Source organism: Heliangelus exortis, chromosome 4 (assembly GCF_036169615.1).
Source record: "Heliangelus exortis chromosome 4, bHelExo1.hap1, whole genome shotgun sequence".
Taxonomy (NCBI): domain Eukaryota; kingdom Metazoa; phylum Chordata; class Aves; order Apodiformes; family Trochilidae; genus Heliangelus; species Heliangelus exortis.
The window spans coordinates 42,062,605-42,081,969 of NC_092425.1; the positions used below are offsets into that span (position 1 = coordinate 42,062,605).

The window sequence follows — 19,365 nt, forward strand, 5'->3', positions numbered from 1 at the left end:
TCTGCAAGCTGGGGGAAGATAAGCTCCAGGAACAAAGAGCACAGTATAAACTTTTAAACACTAAAAAAAAAAAACCCTCAAGATATGAAGAGAGTTTCTTTCCCCCCTCTTACACTTGAGATGCTTTGACCATGTCAAATTTGAGCAGTCTTGGCTCTTGTTCAGCATTCAGGGCTAACACTGGCCCAGTTTTGTTGCCCACCCTGCTTCATCTGTCTCATGCTTTTAAATTATTCTGACCAGAAGGAAATGGTATTTTGTCCCTCACAATCCAAATGTCCCTCTGGAAAGTCCACTGGGCAGAAGGCCCCTGGATGAAGCTGGGATCACATCATGGTTTAGTGGGTGGCTTGGCAGTGTGCCAGGTTAGTGAATTCTATCAGAATGGATATGAGAAGAAACTGTTTCACTGACAGGGTTACCAAACACTGGCACAGTTTGTTGGTAACAAACAGGGAGGTGCCCAGGGAGGTGGTTAAATCACTCCCCTGGAGGTGTTTAAAAGCCATGCAGATGTGGTCCTGAGGGATCAGCACTAAATTTGGTAGAGCTGGGTTAATGGTTGGACTGGGTGATCCTAAAGGCCTTTTTCAACCAAAATGATTCAGTGATTCTGTGCCCTTGAACTATCTCCCCTCAAGTCTTCAGGCCCCTACCATGGTCCCAGGAACTACTCAGGCTGCCAGCTATACTGTTTGTTTCTTGGTGGCACTCAGGGGCAAAAAAGGACTTCATTGAGGTGAGCTGCACTGCTCCAGCCCATGCAGCATCTCCAAGACAAAGCCAGGACAAGAATCTGCCTCATCCCAACCCCCTAAACCCCAGACAATGTCCCCTCTTCTGAAGAACAGCAATGCTAAGGGGACAGAAGCTACTCAGTGAGAGAGCCAGCTAGAAGTGAACACCCAACAACAAATCATTTGTATGAGATCCTGGTATTAGCTGCAATAAAGTCCCATTATCCTCACTTATTCCCATTATGGAACACTCTCCTGGAGAGTTCTGGAAATCTTTCAAGTCATGTGCCTTGGAAATCCCTCCCAACTGCTGTTTCTGCAGCCATCCAGTAATGCAGGATTTAATAAGACAGAGAGAAGCAGGTAAGAACAAAAGGCCCCATCAGCACTCTAAAACAGGTTGAGCCTGGTAAGCTCCCTCATTATTCAGCTGACCCATGACTGAATGAATTGCTGGGCCTGACCCTTGAAAACTTTGCTGGCTCACTCACTAAATCATTTACAAGGGAAGGATTTGCAATAATCTGGTTTCACTGAGAGGCTGCAGTATGTGACAGCAGACTGCCAAGAGAGAAACAAACCTGTAAAAACCTTGCAAGCAGGCTGCCACTGACCAACCACCCCCTTTTTAAAGCAGAACACCTGCACAGGTCCTGCTGCAGTGCAGTGGGAAAGCCAAGGCACTTTCCATCCTTTTTCTTTAAACCTGCAATGTATTTTTCACCTTTGCAAGTCTTGCTGGAAGACTCCAGGTAATACTGCTGAGGACAGCTCTCATACTGGCATTCTCCAAACAAGAGGACCTTGGCTGGATCTCTGCAAGCTGTACAGCTGGCAGGGGACTCACAGCTCAGGCACTGGCTGCTGCAAGCTGTGGAAAGACAAAGAAAATTGTCTGTAATGACTGTAATTACTGATGCACCAGCCCAGCTGTACAAGTAAAAATGGTATTATCCTGTAGGCTTGCTGCTCCTCTTTGTACCCTCTGAGAGACACCTGTGGAGAGCCCAGAGGTTTTTGCTTTTTATGTTCTCTTTCTCAGCTTCCCAAAGGTAGAAAAGCTTCCTGCCACTTGGAATGGAATTTTGTGTCTCCTCACCCCGCTTCTTAATCTGCTCTGGACAGGTCAGGAGAAAGCATTGAAATAAGGGATTGGGGTTGTTCAGCCTGGAGAAGAGGAGGCTCCCAGGTGAGCTCAGAGAAACCTTCCAATATCTGAAGGGGCTACAAGAAAGCTGGGGGAGGGCTTTGGACATTGGGGTGGAGTGAAAAGACAAGGGGAAATGGTTTCTAAGTGGAAGAGGGGAGATTTAGGTCAGACATTAGGAAGAAATTCTCTAATTAGAGGGTGCTGAGCCCCTGTCCCAGGTTGCCCAAGGAAGCTGTGGCTGCCCCATCCCTGGCAGTGTCCAAGTCCAGGTTGGATGGGGCTTGGAGCAACCTGGGCTGGTGGGAGGTGTCCCTGCCCATGCAGGGGGTTGGCACTGGATGAGCTTTGAGGTCCCTTCCATCCCAAACCATCCTGTGAAGCTGTGAATGCAAGTCCCCAGATAAGAGCTTTCCCTGCCTCTGGTTTTCTCATTTTCTTTAAGCATCCTGCATTTCATATGACTCCAGAGTGAACTCATACAGGCACAAACGTGGGGACCTGCTGCAGTCCCATTAACAAAACCTGGCACAACCCAAGGCCTATTTCTTTTCATTTAATGTTTCCATTTGTTTATTTCCTCCCAGTGTGAAAATTCTGGAGCTGCAGGGAGCAAATAAAGATGCCATGAAAAAATAATTTCAGGATTCATTGAATGTAGGAGCAAAGTCCTGAGGTCTGGAATATTTCAAGTCACCTCTTAGTTGGCCAGGGTCTAAACTTCTCAGGAGGTTGCAGTAACAGCCAAGTGTTCTCACTGCTGATGTGGGAGCTCTTTGTTATTTCACAGCAGAAGACTGAACACAAATGTGCTATGAAAAATCAAAAAGTACTTCCCTGCTCTTTGCCTGTGCCCTAAAAAGCTTGCTCAGATTCTGGTGAGATGTTGCTAAATCTACATGGAGTCAGAATCTGTGCCCAAGCTCAATTCTTCACTTATGATAAATCAGGAAAAAGCCCCAGATGTTTAAAGAATAAAATATAAAAACTCTCACAGGATTTAGTGCAGCCACAGTTCAGGTGCTAAATACCTAATTATTCTACCTAAATATGGTAACTGTTGAATGCTAATTTAGGGATATGCTAATTGTGGAAACCCACTTTGATTTGCTTTTAATTCAAGGCAGTTTTATAACCACAAAACCTCAAAATATTTAAGTAAATGTGAAAATACCCACGTTGCTCTCATTGAAGTGAGAGCCTAGTGCCCTTGAAAATAATTACTTGATCTAGCTCATTGAAAAACTGTCACAGAAGATCTGCATTTGATTGAAGTATAAATGATTTCTAACAAAATGTTTACCTATAGAACCTAGGAGCAGGTTTTAGGTGCTCTGGTGCCAGCCTACTTCCACTTCACTTGAGAATACTACAGAGAAAAATTACTATTTGTAAGTGCTGTGAAAAGGCAACTATCAAAAGCATGGTAAAACACTCCACAAGAGGTCTAAATCTCTAGAAATCAGATTACCCATGCAGACAAGCCAGAACAGGAAGTAAAAAGTTGTATTTGAAAGCAATCCTCTGCTTGTTTTATCAGCAGGGCTCAGTATCTGCATTTTGAAACCCGTGAAGCACTTGTTCAGCTCTGCACTGTTCCTTGGCCAGTGGGTGCCTAGAGTGTAAAAACAGCCCCAAGAGTCCACACAAACACTCAGCAACTCTCTGAACTTCATTCCAAACCTGAGCTCCCCAAAAGTGCAAAGCAACTAAAATAAACACTGAAGAGAGACCAGATTTTCCCAGCCAACAGCCAACCTCCATTCAGACAATTTCCATGACCTCTCAGTGGCAGTTTTCCAGCAGCCTGGGACAGTTTGTATCTCCATGGCTTATCAGCAGCACTTCAATTGAAAAGGCACAAGTGACACTTGGAATGACAAAAATCCAGAGCACCAACACACTCTGCCTTGAGCCTCCTGCCACAAGGATTACCCATGCTTCTTAAAAAGCCATTTGCAGTAAGGAGATTAGAGCAGTTTACAAAAATCTGTTTGTATTTGAGCTATTGAACCAAACTCAGGAAGGGTACAGCCCTCAGGAACATTCCACTTCTCCCATGATGTCTGGAGGGAGGAGTTATCAATAGGAAAGCTTTCACTAGGAAAGGGGGTTTTAATTAGGAGGTTTTTCTGCTGTAGTTAGCAATATGAGGATCCATATTGCAGGAGGGAACAGGGAATAACTTGGAGAGCTTGCAGGAAACTAGCCAGGACAGTGAGACTCCCATGATTCCTTTTTTATTATTCATCTTTTTTATTACTTTTCTTTTTTCATTATTATTGAAGAGCCTTTTTTTTTTTTTCTTTTCTGTCAGTGGAAGAACAGTGCAAAGTCCTCCACCTGTTTCCCTCAACTTCTGCAAGGTGTCTCCGTTTCTGCTGATAAGATGGGAATAATACTTTCAGGAGAAGCATTTATTCCAACAAAAGGCAAGAAAAGCTGGCATCCACATCAGCTTCCTCCTACAGGACCTCATCAGTAAAGAAATTGGGTTGAGCTAGGATGACACTGACACCTATTCCAGGGCAGTGCAAAAGAGTTACTTTCACATAAATCAGGATAATTTAAATCAGGGTAATGCAGGAATTAACAAATGTGAGTGTTCACTTCACAGCAACCAAATGACTTAAGCACTCACTCATTTTTAGGTGTGTGTATTATAGTGGATCAATTCAAGTAGGGGTTTTTTTCATGTTTTTGATGTCCCTGGGCCATATAATTTTGCATTTTGGAACATCAAGCCCAATAATTCTGGAAGGAATAACCCAAATGCTGTCAGTGCCAGAGTGAACATAGAATAATAAAGGAAGAGAGAGGGCTTGAGAGAGTCACAAGGGACTGCAGGAGTAGGATAAAACATTATTGGCCTTAACACCAGATCAATTGCAACAGATCATTAGGAGGTAAAAATACCACAGCTCAAGTCAGCCAGGGCTGTGCCTACCAACACCTACCTTGTTTCTACTGAGATTTCAGATGGGGAAAAATACAGCTTCCATGGAGGGTGGGCAGGTAATGCAGTGGGGATGGGGGTTTGCCTTAGTAAGAATTGATCAAAACTGCTCTACACTTGACAAATTTTCACAAAGCCTAGAAATCCACCAGTACTTTGGGCTACTTCTCTGTGGATCACCTTGACAGCTTAACAAGGAAGCCTACACAAATTCTCCCGCAGATTTTTTTACTGGGGGACCAGAAACCTCTTTCTCTTTGAAGCTGATAGAGAAATTGCAACTGTGTTCCAATTTAAAGCAGGCTGCAGGCTCTGTTTCCCAGGCAGCTAATCACCTCTGTCAGCTCACTTCCAGTTCTGAGCCACTTGAAATCTGGTTTTTTTTTTCCTCCAAGAGGAACAGGAGGGGAAGGAACAAGCAGAGACATGTCAGTGAGAGCACTGTGGGAAGGAGAGATGGCCTGGAGAGGGACACTCACGTTTGCAGATCTGTCTGTCATCCCTGTAGTATCCTGGGGAGCAGGCTGGCACACACATCCTGCTCTGGGACAGAACCAGGCTGGAGTTGCAGGAGGAGCAGGAGAAAGGACCCTCGGCCGTGCAGGTTTTACATGAGGGGTGACACCCTGCAGGGACAGCAAGAACAAGTGTAAAACTTGCACAAAAACCTGGTTTTCCTTCAACAGCAGCACTTGCTGACTGCCCAGAAGCCATTCACTCCCACATTCAGCCCTGCTCCTTCAGAGAGCACCAATTCTGCTTTTCCTCCTCTTCTGATTTCCTTTCTCAACCTTGCTGGATGCAGGGATACCATTTTCACAGGCTGAGGATGAACAACACCAAGGATGCCATCATTCCATAGGTCAGGTTAAACCCAGCTCTCCCTGTACCAAACTTCTCCCCCCTCCCATTACTTCCCAGACACTCAACCTTACAAGATTCCTGCAATCCTTCCTAGCCAGGAATCCCACTGACTGCCTCGAGTAAGGAAGCACATTCTATGATTCTATGATTCCTTTTTCCTTCCCTTAGTTTTTCAAGAGGTATTTTTATGCCCCCCTCCTGTTGTCTTTCCCTGTTCCCTTTCCATCCCTCCCTTTTTGTGGTTCTCAGTCTGACTGAAGAGGTTTAAAATACCACAGTGAACAAGACCAATGTACCTTATTAATTTCTCCAAAGGGGGTATACAGTCACAAAATTATTAGGCTGTTTTATTTCTTGATAGGCCTTTACCTTAAGATTGATGCCAACATTACACCTGTCAGGCCAAATTAATCATGAGTGAAACTGGGGAAAGAAATCAGAGAAGCAACTGCATTAGGCTGTGCTGGAGATCTTCAAAGCTAGCACAAAATGTAATATGAGCTTTGACACAGCCTGAATAATGCAAAACTTCTTTAAAATGAAACCTTTATACCAAAGGGAAGAAATGTTATCCCTAGGCTTAAACTTCCAGGAAGGCAAAATACCTCTCTCAGGGGTCTTTCCAATTAAATGACATGGAATCTGTTTCATAACTCTCTGAGATTTCATGTGTCAAAAACAGGTAAATAAACAGACAGCTCCCCGAGTGCTTGAGAGAAGCTCTGAAACATCAACCATCAGCTGCTAGACTGGATTAGGAAATGTCAGTTTCTGCAAAGGAGCATCTGCCTCTTACTTCTAATGTGTGGAGTTTCTTGTCTTGATTTCTTTCTCTTAAAATAAACTCCAATACCCTTTGTTCAGCCACCTACTTTCTTCTAGGAGTCCAAGAAATATAAAGCAGCTCAGACAGTGATCAGTTTATGAAACCACATCAACACCAAAATCATGGAATCATGGAATGGTTCGGGTTGGAAGGGACCTTAGAGCTCATCCAGTCCCAACCCCCTGCATGGGCAGGGACACCTCCCACCAGCCCAGGTTGCTCCAAGCCCCATCCAACCTGGACTTGGACACTGCCAGGGATGGGGCAGCCACAGCTTCCTTGGGCAACCTGGGCCAGGGGCTCACCACCTTCAAAATAAAGAATTTCTTCCTGATATCTAACCTTTCAGTTTAAAACCATTGTCTCTTGTCCTCTCACTCTCCTCTCTGGTTAAAAGCCCCACTCCAGCTTTCCTGTAGCCCCCACCCTCCCCTTCATGGACTGGAAGGGTGCTACAAGGTCTACCCAGAACCTTCTCCAGGCTGAAGAGCCCCAACTCAGCCAGAGGAGGAGGCTGAGAGGAGATCCTGCAGCAAGATCAGTCTCTGTGAGAGACCTTGGCTGGGATGATGTTCCACCTCAGGCTGCAAACTTCACACTGACAAGTGTAATTAATTGCACATGTCTTCTGCATCATGCCTATGCATTTAGATTAAAAGGCAGCAGTGACATTTTTGGTGATTATATGCAAAATACTAAATAAACATCAAGGTAAACAGTTAACAGCTTAAACTAGAATATTTGCTGGGGCTGTGAGAAAAGACTGTAAATTTCTTTTGCAGTCTTTTTTTGGCTCTAATTAGTAACACCCATGAGTGCAGGAGCAGCTGGATCCTATTTACAAATATGACACTAGAGGACATGAGTTTTATTCCTGCTCAACAGAGCATTAGTTTTACTCCCTTCTATTCAGTCTTTTGCTAGAGTTCAGCCTCCTGTGGGCAGAAGCTGCCCATCCTTCAGAGCAGGAATCCAGAGAGTGTTCCCAGGTGTCAGCACCCCAGAACTGTGCTGATACCACACCAGCTGCAGACGTGGTGATGGGCACATGAAAAGCTTCTGTCTGAAGGAAAATGACACCTGAGGCATCTGTAGGGACTCACTTTTGCAGGCCCCATTGTCTGGGTAGTGTCCCCTGGGGCAGTCAGAAAGGCAGTGATCCCCCAGGAGCAGGTGATGGGTGTCCTGGCACTGGAGACAGACGCTGCCGGTGCCCCGCAGGTTGGCCACGCACTGCTGGCACGAGGGGTGGCAGTCTGAAAGGGAGAGGGGAAAAAAAAACTATCACAGATGGATAAAACACAAACTGCTCCAGGGAAACATGTCAGGGGTGTAACTTGCAAAGCCCCCTTTTTTTGGCTCTCTGCTGCACAAGGGCTGGATGAGGTGCTGAACACTGCTGAACACTGCACAAGAGAGATGAGCAGAAATTACCTCGTTCAGGGAGCAGCTCCTCTCCTCCTGCCCTCAGCCCCACCTGCAGCTCTTCATGAGCATCACAGTGTTTTCACTGCTCCTCAGCAATCACTCTCTGCATCCTCTTCCCCATCCTTAAGTGAACTTGGGAAAGCTTTGAACCTAGTTCAAAGCTCTTGGCTTCCCCCAACCCCTTCTCTGATTTTCAGGAGCTTCTATCTCGAGGTTTACTCACACACCACGCTGGCAGCTGTAGGCATTCACCTCCCTCTGCTCCCACTGATGAAAAATGAAGAGCACAACCCATACAGCTGATGACTTTCTCCTTAAGTTCTTACTTTTCAGATTTTCCCACACAAACAAGACATCCATACCCTGAAGAGGCCACTGCAGACCTTAAAGCCAAGCCAAGAGCTGCATGAGAGTGGCTCAAAACCTTTTCCTTTCCACGTTTCCCCCCAGCAGCACACGGGCTTGTGTCTCCTGACCCCAGCCTGAACTTAGGTGCTTCAAAAGGTTTTACAACGAGCCTTTTGTACACGCAGCAGTGCAGTGGAAGGCAACCTGGGAGCCAAATTAATCCTCATTACTGTAATTCAGAAAATGACAAAGGAAATGACGACTGTCTTGAAAGAAATGTAATAACGCGGCTTGATTTCAGGGCCTGGCCTCTTGTCAGATCTCTGCTGAAGGTTCAGCTTCCTGCCTTCTGTCCTTCGTGGCAGCATTACTGCAGATTGTCAGGCAATCTAATTTTAATTTTACAAGCTGAAGACAGGCTCACACAGAGGTCTGGGGGAATTCTGCACCCAGGCCTGCAGGAACGTAACAGGGAGTGGAGCCCAACCCCAGCCTGACCTCTGTGATTCTTACCAAGCACTGGTGGAAAAGCTCAGAAATCAATTCAGTTCTGATTGCATGCAGGGATTCAAGGTCCCTAAAGCAGCTCAGCTGCCTCCTTCACCTCCTGACTTTACAGGGTTTAATATCCATCTCCCAGCCTTGCAGATGGGAAATGAACAGCCAGAGGGGAGGTAAAGGTGAGTAAGAAGGAACATTGTGCTGAAGATAGTGATCCTGCATCTTCTCAATTCATCAACGTCAGGACAGTGGTATGAAGAGAAAAGCAGCACATGATGCACCCAAACTCAGTGACAAAACCTCAAAACTTCCTTAGAGGGCTTCCAGCTTCCAGGGATTATCACAGTGCAGCTTCTGATTGCACAGAACTCAACCCCCAAGGTATCATCCCATAAATCTTCACAGCCAGAGTCTACACCTGCCCTGACAACTGAGTGGGAAGACCTGTCCTCTGTCTGTAGCCTCACTGAAGTCAGAAGCTTCACACAGAGCTCACTAAGACACCACCCAAAAGGCCCTGCACACCAGATGTGATTCTATATGCACAGGGCTGGAGGTGGGGTGAAGTGTTTTATGCACTTTTACCCAACAAAATGAACATAAATTCAATGAGTTTCTCATGCTTCCATGTTCAGCTGGCAATGCATCTACTCCCCTTCTTGTTAAACTAATCCAGTTTGATCTCTTGCTGGAGCCACAGGTCTCTACTACAGAGTTTGGCCAGAGGCAATAAGTAACCAAACCCAGCCACAGCTTTTCAGCAGCCAAGAACAAAAGAGGCACCTGGTCAGGAGCACAAAAATGAGATGAGAAAACTAACAGTGCCCAAATAATCAGGGTCTGCTGTAAACAACTAAGACTTTCCTCAACTAACATTAAGAAAGCTGCTGCAGTAGTTTTCTCTCTACAGCCTCAGAGCTTGCTCCTATGTATTGAAAAAGATTGTTTTCCCAGCTACTTTTAGGATAAATCAGCCCCATCACTCCCGTGTTCCTCTGCAAGCCTGGAGATCAAAGAGCATGCAACACCAAACAAAAAAAGCAGAACTGCCACTCATGATGAGTTTGAGGGACATTGGGGATCCAGTGAGAGAGCAGAGGCAGAACTGAAGTGCTTTGCTTTGGAAAAGATTATTTAAATTTTTCACAGCAGGCTCCCTTTGAAGCCAGGACTAACAGCAGCAGTGTTTTCTCTGTGCTTCTCAATGACACCCCACAGCCTTACTCTTTCCTGCTCCTGCCTTCTCCCTGTCAATCCTCACTCCAGCTCAGCTTGCAGGCAAGTTTCTGCCTCTGGGCTTTGGGTTTTTGGACCCTTCACATCCCTTGTTTGTTGCAGGTCAGTGCAACAGCTACTTAATTCCCTTAGAATTCTTCCAGTATCCAAACTGGGTTGGATTCCTCTACACCACCTTGCTTGCAGTCCCCATGCCTCCCTACTCACCTTTTTCAGACTACTGATTTGCCTCCCAATGTCCAAGAAAAACTTTTTCCTGCCACCCTTCCAGCTAGCTCTAACATCCTCCTTGTCAACTCAGTTCTATGCAAAGAAACCCCAAAAATACCCAAAATCCCACCAAACCACCTTACCTATCACTGATCTTCCTATAAAGCAACTTTCATTGTCAAGTATAATAGAATTACTTACACTGACTCCCATTTCCAGAGTTTCTTTACCTCCACACCCTCTTTATCTTTTTCTCAGCAAGCAAAGAAAACAAATAGTGCCCTTCCTATATGGAAAGTATCTATTATAATCTGTTCCCTCATCCATCAGGACAGAGAAGTCTGTTTGGGGAGACAAAATCATCTCTAAAACATTTGTGAATGTTTTCATAATAGAAGCCAGAGGCATTTCTACCCTTCAGCCCCACCATGTGCTAAGTAATCAACCACTTGTATTGTTTAAATACACCTCCCCTCTGAAGGGCTCTTTAATAAAAATAATCTTGATACTCTAGGAAAAGGTGTGAGGTTTAAAAGACCACTACTTTAAATCAGTACTTCAACCCACAGAGAATTTACAGGCACTCCAGCATCTTACAGTAAATCCAGAATGAAAATCAGCATGGTTGGTTCAGAAGGACACCCAGCACTGACCAGGATTTCTGGTTTGATTTGGTTGCTGGAAGGGGTTGTTTTGCCTCTCCTTTAGAAGACCTGGAAGAGAGTTTGGCAACTAAACAAGCAAAGTGAACTCCTGGGGAACTTCAGCCACATCTGCAGGGATCTGCCTGCATCTTCCAAAAAGAGTGAGAGTGTCTCCAGGCAGCATCAGGTAAGAAATCCAGTTGGATGGTGCCTGGCACAAAGGAGCCCAGGAAATTAAGGAAAATCATCCATTTTCCTCCTCTAGCAGCTCAGCTGCTACTGTCTGTGGGAGGTTGCACACCAGCAACTAAGTGGAGCAAAGCCCCAGATTTCCCTCTTGCTCTGCTCAGCACAACTCCAGCTCTTGGTGAGGGTATCAGTGTCTCCCAGAGAGTATGGCAATTAATTTTACAAGGAGCTGAATGTATTTCTTGTTGTCAGAGTGTCCCTTCTGGAATTTCAAGAGTGAGGCAGACAGGCTTGTTGCAGGCATCCTCCTGAGTGAGCTCTCCTGCATGATCCTTGAACATCTTTGTGACTGTGCACAGCCTAAGGAAGCAGAGACCTCAGCAGCTGAACATGGGCACTGGGAGCCCCTTTGAAAGGAAGATGCAGCTGGAAGTAAAGAGAGGACCCTGGGGATAGTGTACCAGAGGGTGTTTGGAGTTTCATTTCACCCCAGCCACCCTTGCTGCCTATTCTGGGAAGGAGTCCTGTGCATCTGCTGACACCTCCCGTGAGGACCCAGCAGAGCTCAGTTTGTGGACTCCTTTCACACCAAGGGCATCACCAGCAGAGGTAAAGGAGTCATCATCCTGCTCTCCTCACTGCTTGTCAGACCACACCTGGGGTATCATCTTCAGTTTTGGTTCCCATTGTACAAAAAGGATGTGGACAGGCTGGAAAGGGTCCAGAGAAGAGCCACAAAGATGATCAGAGGAGTGGAGCACCTGGCACTGGAGGAGAGGCTGAAAAACTGGGTTTGTTCAGCCTTGAGAAGAGAAGGCTCAGGGGAGACCTTATTGTGATGTTCCAGAACTTAAAGGGGGCCACAAATCAGCTGGAGACTCCCTGGTCACAAGGAGTCACCTGGACAGGACAAGGGGCAATGGGCACAAGGTGCTCCTGGGCAGATTCCCATGGGACACAAGAGGGAAATTTTTCCCCATGAGGACAGTCAGACCTTGGAATGGTCTCCCAGGGGAAGGGGGGGGATTCCCCCACTTTGGAAAGTTTGAAGTCTCAGCTCTCTGGGGTGCTGAGAGATCTCAGAGAAACAATAATATCAGAAGGGTTGGAGCAGGGGGTCCTTGAGGTCCCTTCCACCCTGGCACTCTGGGATTCTTTGGCCATGTGCAGTCCCCTGCATTTTCCTCATCACCCTTCAACTGAGTGAGGAAGAGACCAGGCAGGAAGCCTCAAGACAATACAATTTGTTCAAGTCAGGAAAGTCAGAGCAGGTCAACACTTTTAGCAAAATGTTATTTTTTAAAACCAATGACTGCAGCATTTCTTGAAGTTGGCTTGGGTAAGAGGGGAGAGAAATCAAAGAGTGTTTTCCTGCCAGGGAAACAAAAAACACAGCAGACCTGAGACTGAAGAGGAGACTGCTAAAGCCAAACCCACACTCCTAACCAAACACTTACTGTAGCTCTAAAATAAAACCCATAAATTAAGCACTCAAGGAAGACTGATGCAAATTTTGTGCAGCCAAAACAGAGCTTGGACACTCATTGATTGTTTGAAATTTGAGGCCATTTTGTCTTTCTTCTGCTTGCATTTGAAATGCTTCTTCCATAAACTGCTGGAAACAACATCTTTTTTCTTTTTCTTTTTTTAATCAAAGCAAATGTTCCAGTCCTCATTCAGGAACCATGTACAACAACAAGACAAATTCATGGGCAATGTTTTTTAGTGGCAGATTCTCTCCTTCAGGTCCATCAAGTGTGACAGGCTGTTATGGTGCACAGCATCCCTGTGAGCCAGGACACAGTTTTGCTTAGAGGGTGAGGAATAAGAGAGAAATGGGAAGATAACTGTAAAAAAATACAGCTCTGGGAAGCAAAGGAAAAAGCTTTGTGAGATTCTGATGCAAATCATATGCATTAGAGAAGTGTCAAGGGTTTTAATGCTCTCTTTTATGGGACAGCTGCTCTTTAACTGGTAATTAATAACCTGTAAGGGCAAATTTAGCATTTCAATCAGTGCTGAATGAGAAGTTTGAGTGAAATTTAACTACCTGGATGGAGAGCTCTTTATCAGAACCAGCAACACACATCCTCTGCTTTTTCCAGTGAGTTTTACAGCTGGAAGACCACATTTCCACAGGCTTTCTTTTTCCTCATAGGAAGCATAATGCAAAGTAATGGGAAAATAAGGTGGAAGAAATAAAGTGCACAGAGCTGTGAAGTGACAGGACATTAATAAGCATCCTTGTAGCCCCTGAAATTTTACAGGGCAAAGATAGCTCCTTACACTGAAAGGCTGAATTATTTTCAGGTTGTAATTATTTGACTGTTTGAAACACCAGGGTTGTCCAATCTGCTTTCTGGTGTACTTAAGGAGCTCTACCATATTTCTGGATCTTTTCTTACTCCTCAGATACTTTATTTCCTCCCCTCTCTGTGTCTCTGCAGACAAAACAATAACTGCTTTTTAAAAGGAAGATGAAGAAATGGTTCATAAAATTGATCTGTGGAGAGCAAAGAAACAACTCTTTCATTAAAAAAAACCCAACAGATACATGTAAATAAAAAGAAGTCTCTGTGAAGGGGAATAATCTATATTAAATTGAGAACAATAACCCCTCAATGGATATATTTATTACAGCTAATGCCTTTTTCCCTACTTGTTGGCTTTCTTATCTCATTTGGAACTCTTCAGCTTAGATTAAGCCTCACACACCATATCATTTTTTGATAAAGAAAAAAAAAAGTGGCTTGATAAAGCTCAGAAATTCTTGGAACTGTTCCCAGGATATGTTTATACATGTCTGTGTGGTGGATTAAAAAAGATTTTTCTTTCTAAACAGATAAATGCAATCAGTGGCTTCTGATGATAGGCTTAAGTGCAGGCACCAAGCACCCACGAAGTCTAACTGCTGTACAGAAATCCTATTATCTCCCAAAAATGCACATAGCTATGTGAGCTGTGCCAGTTTCCCTTCAGGGCCCCATAAACTGCTTCTCTGAATCACAAATGTTTCCTTAACTCACTTCATTGAAGCTCTGGGCAGGACTCAAGCAGCTTGCCTGGCTCTGGCTCCCCCAGGCTTTGCTGTACACTGGAATTTCCTCAGGGTATTTTCATCTCTAACATCTTCCTCCTACCAGGCACTTGGATTTCTCCATGATTTGTGCTCAAGGAGCTGGTTAATGCCCCAGAAAAGACCACAGATGACCCAGGCCATCTCCTCTTACTCACCCACACAGTATCCCACCAGGTTGAGATACTGCTCTCCCTTGCAGCTAGTCCTGCACTTGCCACCAGCCAGAGTGGCATGGGGGTGGCAGGCTGAGCACTCCAAATCAGATGGGCCATGGCATGTCTTGCAGGAGGGATGGCAAGCTGGATAAAAATAAAAAATAAAAATCAACACCTGTTGTTAGGCTCTTGGTACACAGCCCTCTTTATACTCCCCCTTCCCCCAGCCCCTGTAGTAATTATTTGCTGCTATAAAGCAAGGACATAAAAGGATCTCACAGCATCAGTGACTGCAGAGTTGGGGTTTGGAAGGCTCTTGTATCCTCGTTTTGAAATAAACAAGCTGAGAAATGAGTTGCCAGTTTAAAAAGGTGATCTGTTGCCTGCATTAATCAAGGTAGAGCTCTATCCAAAAGAGAAAATCTCTGGCCCTTTTATTCCTCCCTTCTGCATGTGCTCGTGCACATGAAAGAGTGGGATGCATAGGAGAGAGAAATCAAACATCTTGGGATTGTCTGATCATCAACAGAGGCACCAGTTTGATATCCATGAGTGAGAAAGCCAGGAATGGTATCTGTACAAAGCCCTCCCAAACTGAAACCCATCAAACCTGAATGCCCTGCCAGCCCATCAGCTATTCTGTCTGCTAAAACTCAACAAAAGAGATTGCAGAGAAAGTGGTTAAGACTGCTCAAAAATACTTTGCTCTGACTGCTTTTGTGTCCTTCCACCTTTCAAGACAGATGCTCTACTTCCAGGATTCCCATGCTCCAGATCTGAGAGAGACAGGAATGCTATGGCTAACAAGCTGTAAGAAAACTCTTAAACAAAAGTACCTGTAAAGCTCTCCTCTGAATAAAAGCCCACGACTTCAAAAATCTCCCAGCTCAGGGCTCCCTCAGGCTCCACACAACCCTGGCTGCCCTGGTTGGTTGGGCAGCACCAGGCTCCAGTGGTTGAGACCCAACATGTCTTGTGCCACCAGCTCCCCAGAGAGCACCCTCATGCACCTGTGTCCTGGTTTGGGCCAGGATAAAGGTGATTTTCTGTCTTGTACTTTTGCTTTTAGCTAAGTCTCTTGTAAGTAGTTGCACTTGCTGAAATTAACAGCAAGTTTCTCAGACAGTGTGTGTTTCTAGGACTGATAACACTTGATGTTTAGAGTTACTGCTAGAGACTGGTGTGCAGAGCCAAGGACACTGCTCAGCTCTGAGGAAAACATAGAGGTCCCACCTGCATCCCTCCTTTGGGGAGGAAGGGACAAGATAGATGCCAGAACTGACCAAACAGAGTATTCCATCCCATACACCTCATCCTCAGGATAAATTTGAGGGATCACGAGGGCCAAGCCAGATTTCCTGCTTCCAGCTTCCTGCTTCCTGCCCTTCCTGCCTTTCCTGCTTCCCTTTCCTTCACCCCGGCACCCTGGAAGGATCCCGTCCGTTTGTCTGCCTGTGGTTCTGATCCATTCCAGCCTGGATCTGTGTGTTCCTGCCTCCAGTTCCCAACTGCTGCCAACTCCAGGAGTCCAGCCTGGACTTTCCCAGAGCTGCCCTGCAGCCTCGGTGGTGACGTGAGAGCTACTGGGGGAAAGGGGGGAGGAATGTGGTATCCATTTTCTTGTATATTTGTATATATTTATTAATTTTTCCTATTTATCATTACTGTTTCATTAAAGTTGTGTAGTTTAGTTTCCAACCCATCAGTCTCTCTCCCTTATTCTCTCTCCTTTCTTATCAGGGAGGAGAGAGAGATTAATAGAGAGCCTCTGGTACTCGGTTTAATTGCCAGGCCAGTGTTAAACCCTGACAACCTGGTGTTCAACCAGGATGGACCAGGCAGGATCAGGCAGGATCCATATTCCAGACACACCTCTATTAACTCAGCTTGGCTGCTCACGAACTGCAGGAGATGGCAGCTGGCAGCATACAGAAAGATCCCACTTTCCTGATGCTGGAACTCTGTCTCTGAGGCATTTACAGAAGCCTCAGACTCCATAAAATGCAGCATTCAGCAGTTACCTCAGCTCTAAGGTGGCAGCTTAGAATTGAGGGATCTTTACAATGCCACATAAATGCTTTTATAGAGTTGCTCCTTGGGGAATAAATTGACTAAACAGAGCAGTGGGCTTCAGAAGGTTTCTCTCTCTCTGAACTTGATGCCTCCCAGGGAAGCAACCAGTAAATTTTTCCTATTGCCAGGAGACACACATGGATGCCTGACCCAGTGAAGCTACTATGAAACAGCAGATAATTTTCAGATGACCTTGAAGGGCCTAACGAGATTTCAAACGTTTGCAATTCCTTGCCCATTGTACTTAGCAGCCCATAATACAGGGCATACCCCAAAGGCCACCCTTTTCTGCACCTGGCAAAAAGGGTTTAACCCCTGCAGTCAGTCAGGAGGTCAGTAGCCACAGTCAGCTGCTTGGAGGAGATGAAACCAGCTGGACAAAGGCCACTTGCTGACTGCTGGGCTAGGTAGAGACATGAATAAAAAAATGCTGTCCCCACTACCACTCAGAGATGTCATGGCTTTTCTCCTGTATCTGCAGAATTCCTTCTTTCTGAGCCCAGCCCTATAGCCATGAGTGGATTAAAAGTAAAGCTAATTCACCTGGCCAATATCTAGCCTAATAAAAGGAGATCATTTTGTGGTGTTGTCCAGTAAAGAACCTCTTTTTGCCCCAGCACACTGGCTAAGAACATCATCCAAGCCTACAGAAATGAAACACAAAATACCTTCAGGGGAACAGCCCAGAGGAGCAAACCTGATTAGAATTTATGATTCAATGTGAACACCTCACTCCCATTAGGAGGAGATTTCATTCCCTGAAAATGGACTATCCTATTCTCCCAGGAAAACACTTAAATAGCCTCATGTAAATCTGGCAGCATCTCTAATTACACTGAGAAAAGCATTAGGAAAGGTGCATGCAGTAAAAGTTGCAGGTGCCTGCACTGTGCACTCACCATAGCAGTGATCTCTGTGCCTGAAGAGCCCCTCTGGGCACTCTGAGAGGCATCTGCCTCCCAGCAGGACATGGGGAGCAGGACAAGCTGTACACTCCTGGGCTGTGCTCCCCAAGCAGCCTGCACAAGAGGAGTGGCACTCTGCAGAAAGAAAAAAGACCAAGAAGTCAGAGAGAGCCAAATTAGTTGTAGCTCACCTTGATTGTTACTGTTCAGGGTATGGCTGGGTTGCTTTCTCCCCAGTGAGGATAGGAAGGTTTCTCCTCTCCAGGATTCTCATGAAAGGTAGAAAGGGCTGGAGTGCAGAGGCTGTGCAGCACAAGGGGCACACAAACCCCAGATTTCTGCACATTAGATATTTCTTTGCAGCCACACAATGCATTCCTGAAACAGAAAGCTGAGATGCACAGTGCCTCTCAATGCAGTCCTCCTCCCTGTAAGAGAGCTGGGGTTCTGCAAGCTTCCCAGGTTCTGGAATCATCTTCCACTATCACCCCACTCCAAGAAAAACCCATTACTTGCCAAGGAACAGCCTGGACTGCAGGCTCTCCACCAGTGCCTTCAGGAACCAGTTCAAAGCACTGGATACTCTATGGTCTGTGGGGGTCACTCCTAAAGACAGCATCATTCTACCAAAAAACAGGCCACTTCTTTTTTTTGAGATCTCCCAAGGCAAGAAAAACTGAGCTGATACAAGCTCTTTCCATTGAGTTGAGTTGAGCAATAAAATCAAGATAAATGGTACGTCCACTTTCAGAGAATGTTTGGGGTTTTTTTCAGCAGGAGGAAACAGCCAGCAGTAGCATTGCTGTTCCTGTCATTACAATTGCTTGACTTAAGGGCTGTAGAGTCACTGCCTCTGTTCCACAGAAGGAAACCATTGCCACTTGTGACAGTGTCATTTCTCCTTAGGGTCAGGGCTGTGCTGGCACAAGATGTTCAGTCTGACCTCTCAGCCTGCTTCTGTCTGCATTATTTTCAAGATCCTGCACTAAGTTTCTTGCACAGCCATCCACACCAGCTGCTGCAGGCTCAGAATGGTTGCTGATCCACCCAGTAAATATTCTTTGCTGAAGTCCACAGCAGTTTTCTCTCAAACAGGTGTGAAACCACATAAATCTCCAACCTACACCATGCTGACCTCTTTTCCAAACTCTATCCTTCATGGAAATGCTTCCTATTTGGTATTTCAGGAGCAGTGCTGCCATGTGTGCTGCAGGCCATCTATCAGAAGAGGTTCCTCAAAAGAAAAGACTGCTGTGGGATGTCTTGACCTGCTCCAAGAGCTATTTAGGAGACAGCTCAGTCTTCTGAAATCCTCTGAAAAGGATTTAAGGCTTGATCCTGCTTCAAAGTAAGCCAGTAGGAAAAAATCACATTCTCAGCTTCAAGGAAAAGAAAGCTAAGTTGTCCAGAGTTGAACACAGTGGTTTTTAAAAAGTACCTGAGTCCTTTAGTCACAAATGTGTAGAATATATTTTCCTTCAAAAGTACCAGTATATGCCACTCTGGAAGTTCCTGAGTTGAAACATTCATGACATGGGAGCTCAAAGCAGGAAGCAATCAAACATTGTACAAAATCACCCTGAACACCTACAATCCCATGCTGAACACCTACAATCCCACCCTGAACACCTACAATCCCACCCTGAACACCTACAATCCCATGCTGAACACCTACAATCCCACCCTGAACACCTACAATCCCATGCTGAACACCTACAGTCCCATGCTGAACACCTACAATCCCACCCTGAACACCTACAATCCCCTGCTGAACACCTACAGTCCCATACTGAACACCTACAATCCCATACTGAACACCTACAATCCCACCCTGAACACCTACAATCCCCTGCTGAACACCTACAGTCCCATACTGAACACCTACAGTCCCATACTGAACACCTACAATCCCACCCTGAACACCTACAATCCCCTGCTGAACACCTACAGTCCCATACTGAACACCTACAGTCCCATACTGAACACCTACAATCCCACCCTGAACACCTACAATCCCATACTGAACACCTACAATCCCCTGCTGAACACCTACAATCCCACCCTGAA

General features: G+C 45.6%; 1 protein-coding gene across 1 annotated transcript in view; it reads right to left on the bottom strand.

The window, feature by feature from the left end:
- The window catches only part of FRAS1 (Fraser extracellular matrix complex subunit 1), a 160,385-nt gene that overhangs the window by 61,564 nt on the left and 79,456 nt on the right, over nt 1-19,365 (bottom strand). The window contains exons 18-22 of the mRNA XM_071744117.1: nt 17,293-17,433; nt 14,321-14,464; nt 7,634-7,786; nt 5,320-5,466; nt 1,462-1,608 (exon numbers count right to left, since the gene is read on the bottom strand). Of these exons, the coding sequence (XP_071600218.1) occupies nt 1,462-1,608; nt 5,320-5,466; nt 7,634-7,786; nt 14,321-14,464; nt 17,293-17,433 (732 nt within the window). The remainder of the gene's footprint in view (nt 1-1,461; nt 1,609-5,319; nt 5,467-7,633; nt 7,787-14,320; nt 14,465-17,292; nt 17,434-19,365) is intronic.